The sequence below is a fragment of the Onychostoma macrolepis genome, chromosome 13 (assembly GCF_012432095.1).
Source record: "Onychostoma macrolepis isolate SWU-2019 chromosome 13, ASM1243209v1, whole genome shotgun sequence".
Classification (NCBI taxonomy): Eukaryota; Metazoa; Chordata; class Actinopteri; order Cypriniformes; family Cyprinidae; genus Onychostoma; species Onychostoma macrolepis.
In genome coordinates this window covers 30431956-30446599 of record NC_081167.1, presented here as the reverse complement: position 1 = coordinate 30446599, position 14644 = coordinate 30431956, and the positions used below count along the sequence as shown (strand labels likewise).

General features: G+C 36.9%; 2 protein-coding genes across 2 annotated transcripts; one reads left to right on the top strand and one right to left on the bottom strand.

The window, feature by feature from the left end:
• Window positions 1–265: 265 nt before the first annotated feature.
• LOC131552807 (zinc finger protein 518A) lies at window positions 266–8004 on the bottom strand. The gene is made up of 3 exons (XM_058796921.1): window positions 7697–8004; window positions 3982–5898; window positions 266–2191 (listed from the first exon to the last, which is right to left on the bottom strand). Exons 2-3 carry the CDS (start codon window positions 5879–5881, stop codon window positions 1455–1457), a joined length of 2637 nt encoding a protein of 878 aa, XP_058652904.1. The 5' UTR covers window positions 5882–5898; window positions 7697–8004; the 3' UTR covers window positions 266–1454.
• Window positions 8005–9835: 1831 nt separating this feature from the next.
• On the top strand, window positions 9836–14474 carry ccnj (cyclin J). The gene is made up of 6 exons (XM_058796012.1): window positions 9836–10025; window positions 10411–10486; window positions 11198–11408; window positions 11516–11815; window positions 11953–12112; window positions 13076–14474. The coding sequence occupies exons 2-6, from the start codon at window positions 10418–10420 to the stop codon at window positions 13416–13418; spliced, it is 1083 nt and encodes a 360-aa protein (XP_058651995.1). The 5' UTR covers window positions 9836–10025; window positions 10411–10417; the 3' UTR covers window positions 13419–14474.
• Window positions 14475–14644: the final 170 nt, after the last annotated feature.

Below are 14644 nucleotides of genomic sequence, written 5' to 3'. Positions count from 1 at the left end.
TAAATACATTGGTTTTAAACTTCCACATCATCAATCATATTTTTGTCATTAGATTTTTTCAGTATACAAGTATAGTGAAAAAGACACTGATGTACATTAAGATACGCAAATCAGTGTTGCTGTTGATATGCAAAACGGTGTTGTCAGGACAAGAGTATTTTTCTTAAAGAGCTGTATGTACCGCAGACGAAACATGAAAACAAAACAAATGAAATTTTCAAAATAATTATATTTATTTATTGATAGCTCTAGAGGTTTTTTTTTTTTTTTTTTTTTGTGGAGGCACTTCTACAATACAGCAATACAAGGTGTCATTCACAGCTGTTAGTGCAACACTAGTGCTTATACCAGTGTTTAAACTTCTACACGAACATAAGAGACACGTTTACTTTGGTTTTCAAGTGAAGTGGGTCACAGACCATCTTCAAACATTTACAGAAATTCACACCAGTATTAAGTGCCTGAATCGCAGTGCAATCAAAGATATACCTGGGGAAAATAAACTCAAGAAATGATTATTCTGATCAGATTACACTGATCTTAAAAAACCTTTGGCTTCATAAATGAGAATAAAAATATTTTTGGACTACTGATACCAAAACATCACAGTTGCAACATTCTTTACCCATGAATAATACATTAGCAATTTAATAAATGTAAGGTAATTAATTTAAACTCTTGATTAAACCCTTAATCAAACCCATGTAACTTATCAGCCGACTGCACGCTGAAAAATAAATATAGACAATTGACATAAATACAAAACATAATTTCAGTGAAGCTTCACCAATGCTGCGTCAACATATGCTCTCGCATACAGGTGTAGTTTGAAACTAATGCTAAACATACCGGCAACATGACAAACAGAGGAAGCTAAACCAGATCCGTAGCCTCCTACAAAGAGAATCATCAAGTTCTGTAAACATTTCAGTCACAAATCTTCTGAAAGATGATTAGTAAAGCAACAGAGTAATGGTTAAAGACACGCCCTAGTTTTAAACGTCAAAAAATAAAACAATAAAATAATGCAAAGCTACATAAAGTATTAAGACAAACCGACGTCTTACTGCTCAAACACTCGTTGTTCAGCGTGAAGTGAAGGTCAACACACTTCTTCTATTAGTATTAAGCTAACAGAGTGGAATATGACAATATTACCTGAGGTCTCTGCAATAATCTCACCAAACCTGATCTATCACAGTATCGTGCGAGAAGGATTTGGTCTGACTGTATCAAAACACAGTGATTTTTCATCTATTAGATAATGCACTGCACTTTTTCACATTGTGGAACAAAATAAATAATGCTTGCTCGTGTCATCATAAATATTCCCAGCGCCCGAGAAGGGTTTATTGCTATAAAGAACGAAACAGTGAAAAGATCCAGCTGTATTTTTCTCACCCTGAGATTTGCATAGTAACAGCACTTCTTAAAAATGGCTAATGAATGCATTTCTATCGGTTGAAGAGCTGGTTCCACCCTCTGGTTGCTTCCATTAGATGTCTCTGTCCGTGACCCACCCAGGCTTCTTGGTTTGTGAAAAGCCGCCCGCAAAACCAGCATTTAAACGTCGGCTGCAGCACGACGCTTTCCGATACTGTCGGTACTACGGTATACTTTCTTCCACACACTCTTTTGAGCCTCAGTTTCAAGCTGAACCTTTCTTTAACGGTCCCGTTTGGCCATTCTCTCCTGCGGTGGGACGCGTGGCAATTGGCGACGAGATTATCGCGAAAGGCGTCACAGTTCAACTCTGAAAGAGCTCGGAGAGTTTTACGAGAAAGTACGACCCGCTGCACGGTGCCTTTGTGCTTGTGAACCACTCTCATGATGTTTGTGACCTCGGGAATATCAGTGTCGGGATGGTTGAGGACGATCACAGGCTGGCTGTCGCGTGGGATTTTAACGGATTGCGAGGAGCTGTGGGGAATCAGTCGAAGGGTCGCCGGAGCGTCTCGAGGCGCTGGCTCCCAGAAGAGGACAGAGGCTCGAGCCGAGCGCTTCTGGGATTTGCTGACGGGAGAGTCCGCCGAGGACGTTTCTCCCATGCGCTTTCTGCTCAGTGACACGAGAGGGCCGCTTGACTCGCTGGATCCAGAGGCTGTTGCTGGGACGGATGTGGAAGAGTTTGAATCATCAGGCCGGGGAGAGAAGATGCTGGCGTTCACCGGCTCAGATCGCTGGCTTGCATCTGATGAAAACATGGAGCAGAAGAGTAACTAACGGCCTTTAAAATGTTTTAACAAAAATATATGAAGGCAAATATTGTATTTGTAGTATAATACTGGTAATAAAGCTAAAATATGTTTTGATTACATAGTGGAAAACATGTTTAAACAATTATATTTTACTTCTTGCATTGAATGCTTTGAATGTTTGTGGCAAAAATAGATATCTTGTTTAATGGTTACCATTAACCATTTTGAATAAAACATAAAAATAAAAAAAAGTCTTGTAATTTTTTTTTTTTTTAATTGTAATTGTTTATGGAGTCATTTCAGAGTAGATACATAAATCTGAAAAAATGTTTTGATACTGTTTAAAAAAAAAAATTAATTACTATATTTTACTTCTTGCATTGAATGCTTTGAATGTTTGTGGAAAAAATAGATATCTTGGATAATGGTTACCATTAGCCATTTTGAGTAAAACATAAAAAACTTTTATTTTTTATTTTTATTGTAATTGTTTATGGAGTCATTTCAGAGTAGATACATAAAGTTGAAAAAATTTTGAAAAATTGTGGCAACAATCAATTGCTTGGAAAGACGGTTATTGAACCATTTCAGACGAAATACAATGTTTTGATACATACTGTATATGGAAAACATGTTTAAAGAATCTTTTAAACTATTTTAATTACTATATTTTACTTCTTGCATTGAATGCTTTGAATGTTGGTGGCAACAATAGATATCTTGCATAATGGCTACCATTAGCTATTTTGAGTAAAACATTTTAAAAAAAAACATTTTAAAAAATCTTGTAATTCTTTTTTTTTTTAAATTGTAATTGTTTACGGAGTCATTCCAGAGTAAATACATAAAGCTGAAAAAATATTTTGATTTAAAATTTAGGAAATACAATGTTTTTATACATATATGGAAACCATGTTTATACAATCTTTTACTTCTTGCATATATTATATATTATAATTATTATATATTATAATTATAATTATTATTACTTATTAATAATTACTATTCATTATTATTATTATTTATTATACACATTATAAGAACATTTATTATTTTTAACATTTATTATTATTATAAACATTATAAGAACCCTATCATAGATATGTATAATAAATAATAATAATAATAATAAATAGTAATTATTAATAATAAGATCAATATAATTTTTTCATTTACCATATGCAGAATTATCTAACATTAATGGTAAACTAAATCCTGTGAAAATCAGCTGCTACAGACTACTGCATATACAGATATTCATACATGTGAATAACTAGGTTTGCACAGTCAGCTCGAAGTGTTCACAGACCGGCTCCAATACGGCGCATAATTTTCATATAGCGGCTCATATATGTAGATCTCTATGCATGCAAGCTTAGACATATTGAATATCTAAACCACGAGTCTTCTGTCTGCTGGAAAGAGTTTCAATGTTTTGTCGGCCGAACATTCAACATCAAGGTACACATTTTGAATGCACTGTACATCTGTCTTAAAGGATAGACCAGATCTTTTACTCTAAACAGGATTCCCGCTCCATTTTACTGCTCATTTTCTATGGCTTTACTTAAACAATTTGATTTAGACCTCACTCAAAACAAGCAAATGAAAAATTTCAGTCAAGTTATGTATGACTACAACAAAAAAATATTCAACTGAACACAATGCTGTAGAAATTTCCAGTCTTTTAACAATTACCTAACATTTTCCATGACTATGGGAACCATATCCAAAACACAACAAGTACACTCGAGTATCCCAGAGTGCTCTGCTGATGGCTTACCTCCAGCACATGTGAAATCTTTCAGAGGTTCGTCAGAGCTGGCATGTGGAGATAACGTCCGATCCGCTCTCGCCTCATCCAGCAAATGGATGACTGTTGTTAAAGGCAGCTCATCCACCGTGTGAAGCAGGTCTGGAGCGCTGCGGCTTTCCCTCTCACAGTCGCGCTGACCCACCGGGACCAGAGAATCTCTGGGGTCCATGTTGTTTGTGCACTCGTCAGCATTGCCATGGAATAACAGGCCCCCGTCTTCACTTTGACACAAAGACTCATTCAGATCCTTCAGGGGAGACCCAGAGGACGGACTCACGCAATCAAAGCCAGAGATGGAGCATGCTTTTGGCTGATGGCGAATGAAGTTTGAATCTAGTGCAAGATTGGGTTCTTCATCAAACGCTGTTGTAAGGAGTCGTGAACTACACCTTTCTTCCAAAGAACCTGTATCCGAAGTCAGATCACTATGACAACCTGAATCTCCTTGGCATGCGGTAAAGTTTTCCTCGGATTCACTGAAGGCTTTGTCTTGGCAGTCATTCGCTCTTTTTGCATGGGGACTTTGAATATCTGAATTATGGTTGAAGGCGTTGAGATGAATAGTTGCATGTTCCTGATTATTGCATCCATCGTTTTGCTGGCTTTTTATCCTCTCAACCACCGAAGACAAAATGTCCTGCTGAGCTACACATCGTTCCTGCTTCTTTCTTTGGGACGAAGAACTTCTAGACGTCACCTGAGAACGGTTTCCTGAGGCATTAACAGTTGAAATATCGTTGGATTCGTCTTGCTGATTGGCTGGTTTCACAGTGTGAGCATTGTTTGAAGGAATGACTTTGAGAACTAAATGCTTTTTGCCGTCCACCATCTTGAACCCGACCACCTTTGTAGTGCAATCTGGGGGAACAGATATATTGTTCTTCTCTATGAGTCCGCTTAGCTTATCTTTCCCAGCACGCCGCAGGCCTGGGTGTGGCGCGGTGCACCGCTTTGCATTAGCTTGTGATGGATGGGGTGTTTTTGGCGGGCGAGAAACAAACTCCTGCTCGCCTTTGAGAGATGCAGACCGGTTCTTACCACTGCGAACGGTCCTTTCGAGAAACTGCTGCGTTTCCTCCAAGGTCTTCTCTGGGTCCAGCAAGACGCCGTGGTCGTCCAGTAGACCGGGTGTGGAGAACGGGAGCAATGGGGATGTCCATTGGGGTTCTGGTTTTGGAAGTAATAACTTGATTTCTTGAGACAGGTTATTTTCTTGCTTGACAGGTGCCCGCTTTCTCCACCAGTTCCTTCGGCTCCACCTTTGACGGCATGCAGCGGCCATGTGCTTTACGAGATCGTTTTTCTGTGCATTGCCATTAGTAATGCAACATGAGTGACACACAAACTGCTTAATCTCCTGGAAGGAGAGTTTGCATTTGAGACAGTAGTATTGACCGTTTAGAGCATGGTGAGTTTGACAATGTTTGGTCAGTTGGGGAAGCGTTCGCTGGACGTTGTCATCACAAATCTCACAAACGAACAAACAATCCTCGTGTTGCATTCGGTGCTGCTGAAGCGTAGTGAACACCGGTGAGGAGAAACCGCACGTGTCGCACGGAAACATCGGTGGGTTTCCTTTGCCTCCGTGGGCGATCTTAAAATGCATGGTTAATTCGCCGGGTCTGAAGGCGATGCCGTCGTTGCACGAGGAGCAGGTGAATGTGTTCGCCGCCTGAAGACTTTGAGGTTGCTTCTTGGACTTCCCTGTTACTTTCCATCCACCTGCTGTAACATTCCTCTCCTCTTTCACAGTGTTTCGCTCAGTAGGGAATGAAAAGGAGGTCTTCCTGAGACGCAGGCGTTTATGCCAAATGCCCCTCTCTTCCTTCCCAACCTGAGCGTCAGGTTTGGCGTTGACCCCATTCATATTGGATGTACAGAGCCCTATACAAGACAAAGGAAATTTGAGATTTTAGACAGATCATGCTCAAAACTCAATACAAAAATTGCAACATCATAGTTAATAACCTGTTTCCAATTGCAATACTGAGCATTATGTAAGTCATGAGTGATACGCTGTAAAAAAAATAATTTTCTAACTCTAAGTATTTTTCTCATTTTCCATTAAATGCATCTTAATGAAAAAATGTTTAGATTTTTTGTCAAATATCTAAACATTAACAGATTTTTCTTTCTTGTTTTAAGCACAAACTCTCTTAATTTTAATATTTTTTTTTTCAGAATAAAAGACTTGATATTCTTAATGTCATTTTGTAGTAAATGTAACCTGACGTAAGAATATTTACACATTTATACTAAAAACAAGACAAAAATACTGAGTAAGTTTATTTTTCTGACCCCATTGACAGATTTTTTCTTAGTTTAAGCATAACTCACTTATTTTTAAAAAGCAAGACTTTATATCATTATATAAGTCATTTTGCCTCTCAAGTATGCATCTTGATTTAAGAATATTAAGATATTTATACTGAAAACAAGACACAAATATTGAGCAAGAAAATCATTTTTGCAGTGCATACAGTACATATGCATTTTCTGAGAACTGTGCATTTTCTCTTGTAATTTTGAGTAATTATTGTAATGCATGCTGTGTAAACTATTTAATAGACATTCAATTGAATCATTAAGTAGTGTTTATGATCAAAATCTTCCCACATATGACAAAAATCAAAAAGCTTTTACACATACAGCGTGTACATCAAGAATATTCTTTAAAAAAGAACAGAACCTGGTCTTCTTTGAAACGTCATTTATAACGTTACCTTAGTTAGTTACCCAAAACCAGACTACAACATCTTTATTACAAGTCAATATATTTGAATGAACCTAAATTTAAGTGTGCATTCAATGCTCTTGGTATTACCATGATTTTGAACACGGTATCATGACAGTACATTTTCACTTACATTTAATTATTATATTTATGCGTGTACTCAGTCCTCCTTTGTTATGTTTACTTTATAATCATTATTCCTTAACTTTATTATTCCTTAACTGCTTATGCAACATGTGTGTAACAAATAAGTGACTATGAGTTCAGTACCAGTGTTTTCTAAACATGTACCATGGTAATACCATGGTATTCTTTGAAATACACTGGAACCTTCTTGTAAATTCCATTGTAATATGATAGTCTTTTAATCCCATGATACACATCAAAGTACCATGGGATTAACATCACTGTACCATGACACTGTATTGTTTTGTAAGCATAGTTTTACTAGTACATGAGTATTCAATAGTCTTCCTCACATCTTTGTCTTAACATACACACATGCATACTGATCCATGCATCTCAAAAGACATAAAAGGCAAGAAATTATATAATCAAATATAATAAACTAAGCATGCACCGTGAGTTAAATAAAGTACAATCAGTTTGCACCTGCGGTTCAGCTGCCTGATTCCCCTTATGTCACAATGCAATGAACGTGTTATAAAGTTTTAAAATCGTTTTAGATCAAACTTAATGCAATGCAATGTAAAATGCCATGCCAATAGCCCGCGATAGAGTTTACTTTAGCAACTATGCAGACTTGCCTATTTAAAGTTGACCAACAAACATGTTTCAAACTGCTGTATCGTGCATGCCATTATGCGCGTCCGACACTGCATTTCCACTAGTAAAACTTACATTCTGCTTCAAAGTCAAAGTTTATGCAGTGCATATGTGAAAACGCATATAAATGCATGTAAAAGTGTCGAAGGTGACCAGACTTACAGCGCTTTTCCGCCTCCCGTCCAACCAGAATCAGTCAACAGCGCACGGCAGCCATGACAGTTCAATCCGGGGACAAAAGCAGCTCAAACCCATGACAAGAATGGATTACCTGCATGCCACATCATACTAACGTCTAATTGCATTGTCTAAATTGCATGCATTTTTCGATGCATTAATGCCTAGTTGTACGCTTTCTGTTTATGAAAGGAGCTCATTCATGCCACAGACTTGGCGTGCACAGAAAAGTCCAGCCCTGTGAAGACAGCATGTGCTTCCTCTTTCAACACACAGCATTCAGCACTGTTTATAACGACCATATAGAGGCACACAGCACTCACACGTTCAGCAGTTTATTACACACTCATTTGCGTTGACGAGAATGTGAGAAAAGAAGAAAAACCACACACGTTCTAACAATGTAGAAATTCTTTGTTATTTTTTACTTCATTTATTTCATTTATTTTTACTTTTTTGTTATTGTCATTCAATTTATGGCCATTTAAGTCAACAGAGGGTTCCAGATGTCAAAAAGTTAAGACAATTATTATGATTATTAAAATAGAAATTATTCATTTAAAAAAAAGTAAGTCATGAGAATTATTACTGCTTGGATATCAAGGATGTAACAATATTGGGAGAAAAGATGCATTTTAAGAATCAATAGTTACAATCTCATATTGATAGAATATTTGTCATTTAAATCAGAGGTGCCCGGGACCAAAAATCAACATTTACTGAGGGCCATGCATGGGGTAAAAGTAAATGTTGTGAATTTAAAATAATATGTTTAAATAATTTTAAAAGATTTGAATGTTAAAATCAAATTAACGTATATTGTTTTTGCATTTCGATGCAAAAATAAAATAAAATTAGAAATGAAGCAATGCTTCAATGGCATGTTTTTATGGCAAAACCAAAGGTCATCACAGGCCAACATTGATTTAAATCTATTACTCAAAATAATAATCATCATCATACATAAAATAAAATAAAAATTTAAAAAAGTAAAATAAAAATGTAATTATCAAAAAAACTGGCACTTGTTAAGGCATAAGGAAGACACAAATCTAAAAAGGAAAGTACAGTCTGTCTGCCTTTGAATATATGCTAATAGATTGAGGTTTTTCTGCATTTACACTTCTGCTCCGAGTGCTAATATGACTTGCATAAATCTCACTTTTGTGAGACTTTGTGTTCCCTGCAGTAATTTGCTTTTGTTTTTCTAATGTTTGTCATTTTGAATAAAAGCATTTGTTCAATTATTAAATGTAAATGTTATGTTTGAAAAATGTGTGGCAGAACATTGTTAGAATGATATAGCCCCAAAAAATCAGATTAGTAAACAAACATTTCATACCATTTGCATTCTGTAGAAAATTTCTGTTTGGTGCAAATGAACTTAATCCATTAGCATCACGTCTAGGTTTGGATTAAAATTGAAATAATTTCTGTCTGAAGAAACAATCCTGCACTAACTTACCAGTCACATATCATATCTTTATTGCTGCACTTTTATTGTAAATTGTGTGATTTATGTGCTTAAGTCACCTGTAAAAGAAATTTTACATAAACAACTCAAGTACGCCGTATGTGATGTAGTAATATGTATAGTAATATACCGGAGGCCAAAAAGCTTGTCCAGTTAACATTTTATTTTAGAATTGCTCAGTCTTTTGTTTGCTTTCCCTTTTTAAATAAACAATATGTTGGGTAATTTAATTTAAAAATAAAATAAACCAACTAAAACAAGTAAATCTTTTGTTTCAATGCTTTAATGAAATACATGACAAAACAAAACACATAAATCAGTAAAATAATCAATACGAATTTGCAGTCATTTTTAAAACAAAGGTTATAGGCTGTGATCATTATTGAGGAGAGGGCGGCCTCTAGTGGTGAGATCGTGTTATTGCAGGGTCAAATATTTGGGTTGAAAGGTGTTTTACAAACTTTACAAAGAGCTATTAGTGAAAATTGTGTTTCTTGGGTGTCGAGTGCAAGTTGCTGACATCTTATGTTTTTCCACCACTTTTTTTTTCTCAGTGTAATTCTGTGATTAGTTGCTCTCTCGCTGCATTGACACTCTGGTAAAGTTCGTGCCTTGTGATGACGCTGATGAAAGCTTAATTCTGATTGGTCGCGCTCTGTGATTGTAAGGCGACTTTTGATTGGCTGAGATTGTCAATGGGCTCGCTTTGCCGTGTATTGTCTCTTTGCTCGTGAACACAGAGTGTAAACTTTGATTTGATTTACACTTTGCTTATCCGAGTAAGTTTGTTCGGTTGCTAGTTTTCATCGTACTGTCTGTATGCAGGCGTCATTGTGTGCGGTGAGTTCTTTACTTATTCACTGAAAAGTTTTCATCGTCTGCCTGCTTTTTCCCTTTAAAAGTTGAGCGCTGTTCTATTATTGACACGACTCTTTGATTAATAGTAGGTTATCGTATGCTAGTAAGTCATTCCGCTCATTGATTACGTTGCCTGTGATATGCATTGGTTTGTTTGACCCAATAACTATTGTGCACACCGAGGAAGACGCAAGCTTGTTACTCTAAATGATCTTCTCCTCCTGAAGTGTGTTGGACCAATCAAGACCTTCAGCGGTCTCACCGTCATCAGTGCTGATTGTTGCTGGAGCTTTGATTTGTCTTGGGATGCATTGAGGTGCTTTTACTCAATGAAGCTGATCTGATTTTTAAACCTCATATATTCCAGGAGCCCAATGGAGCTGGAGGGTCAGTGGTGGAAAGGAGAACTTGCAGAGGACATATATCAGGCCCTGCGTTACAAAGTTTGTATTCCTGTCATTGTGTTGGTTTTTGGTGCCATCGAACGTGTGTTATAATGTCATGCATGCACTCACATGAACCTTGCACAAATCTGTTATTACAAAATTGTCATGGTAGTGAAATTGTCTTTTGGATTTTATAATGTCATGCATGCATGCTGTATTCGTGTATATGCAACTTAATGCATGCATATGCAACTTTACTGAATTCACATAAATGCAGCTTGAATGTATGCATAAGCAACTTTACTGAATGCATTCTTATGCAACTGTTCTGAATTTATGTAAATGCAGCTTGAAATCATGAATAAAGCAACTTGATTGAATGCATGCATATGCAACTTTAGTGAATTAATGTAAATTTTGTTTACATGCATACATATGCAACTGTTCTGAATTCATATAAATGCAACTTGAATGCATGCAACTTTAGTGAATTAATGTAAATTTTGTTTACATGCATACATATGCAACTGTTCTGAATTCATATAAATGCAACTTGAATGCATGCAACTTTAGTGAATTAATGTAAATTTTGTTTACATGCATACATATGCAACTGTTTTGAATTTATATAAATGCAAATTCAATGCATGCATATATGCAACTTTATTTGGCAATTGCATGCTTGTGCAACGTAAACTGATTATTGCACAAATCAGTATTATAAAACATATTAATTGCAGTGTGTTTGTCTCGTTGGATGCCTTTCAGGAGCTGCGGTTGCCTGCGTACAAAGGCCAGTCCCCACAGCTGAGCCTTAGACGATATTTTGCAGACCTTATCGCTATAGTCAGCAATCGCTTCAAGCTGTGCCCGGCGGCCAGACACTTGGCTGTTTATCTGCTGGACCTGTTCATGGACCGCTATGACATCTCAGTACAGCAGCTTCACATGGTCGCGCTGTCCTGCTTGCTTTTGGCCAGTAAGAGTCATACTCCTGTAATTGTGATTGTGATATTCTGTATGATGCACAAAGCACACCACAAAGTGTTGTGCCATAACCACTCAGCAACCATTTTTATTATCCAGGTAAGTTTGAGGAGAGAGAAGACCGTGTCCCAAAGCTGGAGACACTGAACAGTCTGGGCTGCATGAGCTCTATGAACCTGGTTCTGACCAAACAGGGTCTCCTGCACATGGAGCTGCTGCTCCTCGAGACGTTTCAGTGGAACCTGTACCTCCCCACCGCTGCTCACTTCATAGAGTACTACCTGCCAGTCGCTGTGAATGAGACGGACCTGCATGACGGCTGGCCGATGGCGTGCATGGAGAGGACCATGCTGTACATGTCCAAATATGCTGACTATTTCCTAGAGGTCTCTTTACAAGGTGCAGAGTTTAATTCAGATGCAGTGCATTTTCACCTGTTGAATGTTTGTGGGAGTTATAAGAACTGCATGAAATCAGTTTCAGAAATCAGAACAGAATCAGAGTTTTCTTCTTTTGCATTTCCTTTCTCTGTCAAGACCATGCATTTCTGCGATTTGTTCCGTCCCTGGTTGCTGCGGCATGTGTGGCCTCCTCCAGGGTAATCTTGCGTCTGTCTCCGACCTGGCCTCCGCGCCTGCAGCGTCTGTCAGCGTACACCTGGGAGCAGCTGCTGCCCTGCGTGGAGAGACTTCTAATGTGAGTTTCACCCAGGGTTGTTATCTTTAACAAAAAACCATACAACTTTAATGCATGTAAATGAAACTTGAATAGATGCATATACAAATTTACTGAATGCATTCAATTTGCATTTACATGCATTCAATTAAGTTGTATAAGAATTAATTCGTTTACATTAAAATTGTATATCCATGCATTGAAGTTACATTTATTTGTATACAGTAAAGATGTAAATGCATGCATTTAAGTAGCATTTACATCTTCACTGAATTCATGCATATGCAAACTTTATGGAATGCATTCAGTCAAGTTGTAAATACAGTAAAGATTTAAATGCATGCATTTATGTTGTATTTACATCTTTACTGAATGCATGTAAATGCAATTTCATTGATGCAAATAAAAACTTTTCAGAATGCATGTAAATGCAACTTGAATTGATGCATATGCAGCTTTAGTGAATGCTTGTAAATGCAACTTTATTCATGCATAAACAAACTTTATGGAATGCATGTAAATGCAACTTGAATTGATACATATGTAACTACTGAATGCATGTAAATGCAAATTGAATGCATTCAGTAAAGTTGTAGATACAGTAAAGATGTAAATGCATGCATTTGTTGTATTTACATCTACTGAATGCATGTAAAATCAATTTCATTGATGCAAATACAAACTTTTTGAAATGCATGTATATGCAACTTGAATTAACGCATATACAACTTAACAGAATGCATTTCTGCATTTTTTGTTACTTGAAATAAACTAAACATTAAATAAAAATTTATTTTATGAAATTAAAACTTATTTTATTTCAGCTACTTGCAAAGGAATCATTTCTCATTTTCATTGTTGCACTTAAAGTACTAAAATAACTAAAACAGAAAATAATGTGTTATAGTTGAATGAACATTTTGGCGCTACAAACATGGAAGTCATCATCTCCCCTAATATCGCCCCTCTCTCTCTCATTCTCAGTGCTCATGACAGTGACGTAAAGGAAGCAAACAAGCAGAAATGCCCTCAGCCGAGTGCTCAGCCTGCACAGATGGTGTATCCCGTCCAGGGTCAGAGCATGTCCTTGCATCAGTACATGCAGCGGCCGAACACGCAATACATGCAGCAGAACTGCCAGCCAGTGGTCATGTCCACTCAAGGTCCTGCGACATATCTGACACATACGGCCTCAATGCAGGTCTCCACGGCCCCTCTACACGGCCTCACGCAGACACAGACCATGGATGCCAAGGTGAACGTGCCCAGCAGGGCTTACCAGGTGAACTCGCTGTACCCCTGCGCCGCTCCCTGCTTCGACAGGTGATGACACAAGACAGGAAAGCATCGGACCGTTTACACTGCACAGGGGAGAGATTGTATCCATAAAGCAAGCACACTGCTCTTAACTGTTACTTGAATCAAAACACTTCAGCTGCTGAATTCTGAATCCTTTTTTAATTTACGTGATCAGGGTGAAAGCTAGATGATTTAAATCACTGTAATGTTCATGAGGTGTGGGATAATACGAAATGTGCAATATTCTAATGCTGTCATGCATGGTGTTTCATTTGTTGTGTTAAGTTTACTTAAGTGTTATTATTTACGGCCATCTTTCATAAATGAAGACATCATGGGATTTCAAATCAACGTTGTATAAGAAATTAATGTGGCTTTTACTAACACAAGCAAGTGTTATTTTGCTATACCTCATTGAATGCAGACTATTGTTGTCTCGTAACCTTACAAGTGCACTTTGGTACAGTGTTTTTTTATTTTATTTTTTTGTTTTTGTAATAAAAGTGCAACATTTCTGTTGTAGCTATTTTGGGTTTGGGTGTTGAAATTTTACACTGAGGTTTGTAGCCACTGAAACATGTTCATGATTAAAATTCACCCTTCTCAGATTCACACAAACATTCACATATTGAAACTGTTTGTTTGTATTAGTTCAAACTAAACAATCCAGTTCAATGTATTATTTATTTATTATTCTTGGGTATCACCATGATTACTACAAAACACAATTTTTGAATAAACATGCATTCGTGCATTCTCATTAATTTAACTGATAATGACTATATAGAGGGAGAGAAAACACACACACACACACACTTTTATTTATTCATTCATTATTTATGTTTCAGGTTATGTAGAATGAAGATGGGACTTTTAATTTGGAATTTTGTGCTTACAACGTTCACAAAAATGGTTAAAATTCATGAACATGGTCAAGGTTATAAATTTCTGCAGATAATCAGACTAATTATGTGTCAATTTGAATATATCCAAGTCAGAGAAAATTTAGGGCAAGTGATTTCAAGTGTCATTGCAACTCAAAAATGTTACAAAATACATAAACCACCAAGCCCTAAACAACAAAAAGTGGAATCAAAAACATAGTTTTAAGCTTATTTAATTAATCGGCGTTTGACAGCAAATGTAATCCTTTTTCTTGTTCTCAAATTGTACCATTATGACTTCTTGTCTAGACTTTTATTTTGAAGAATTCCCTAGCTTTGGCTGTTGAGCTTTTCCAGCATTTTACCCGTG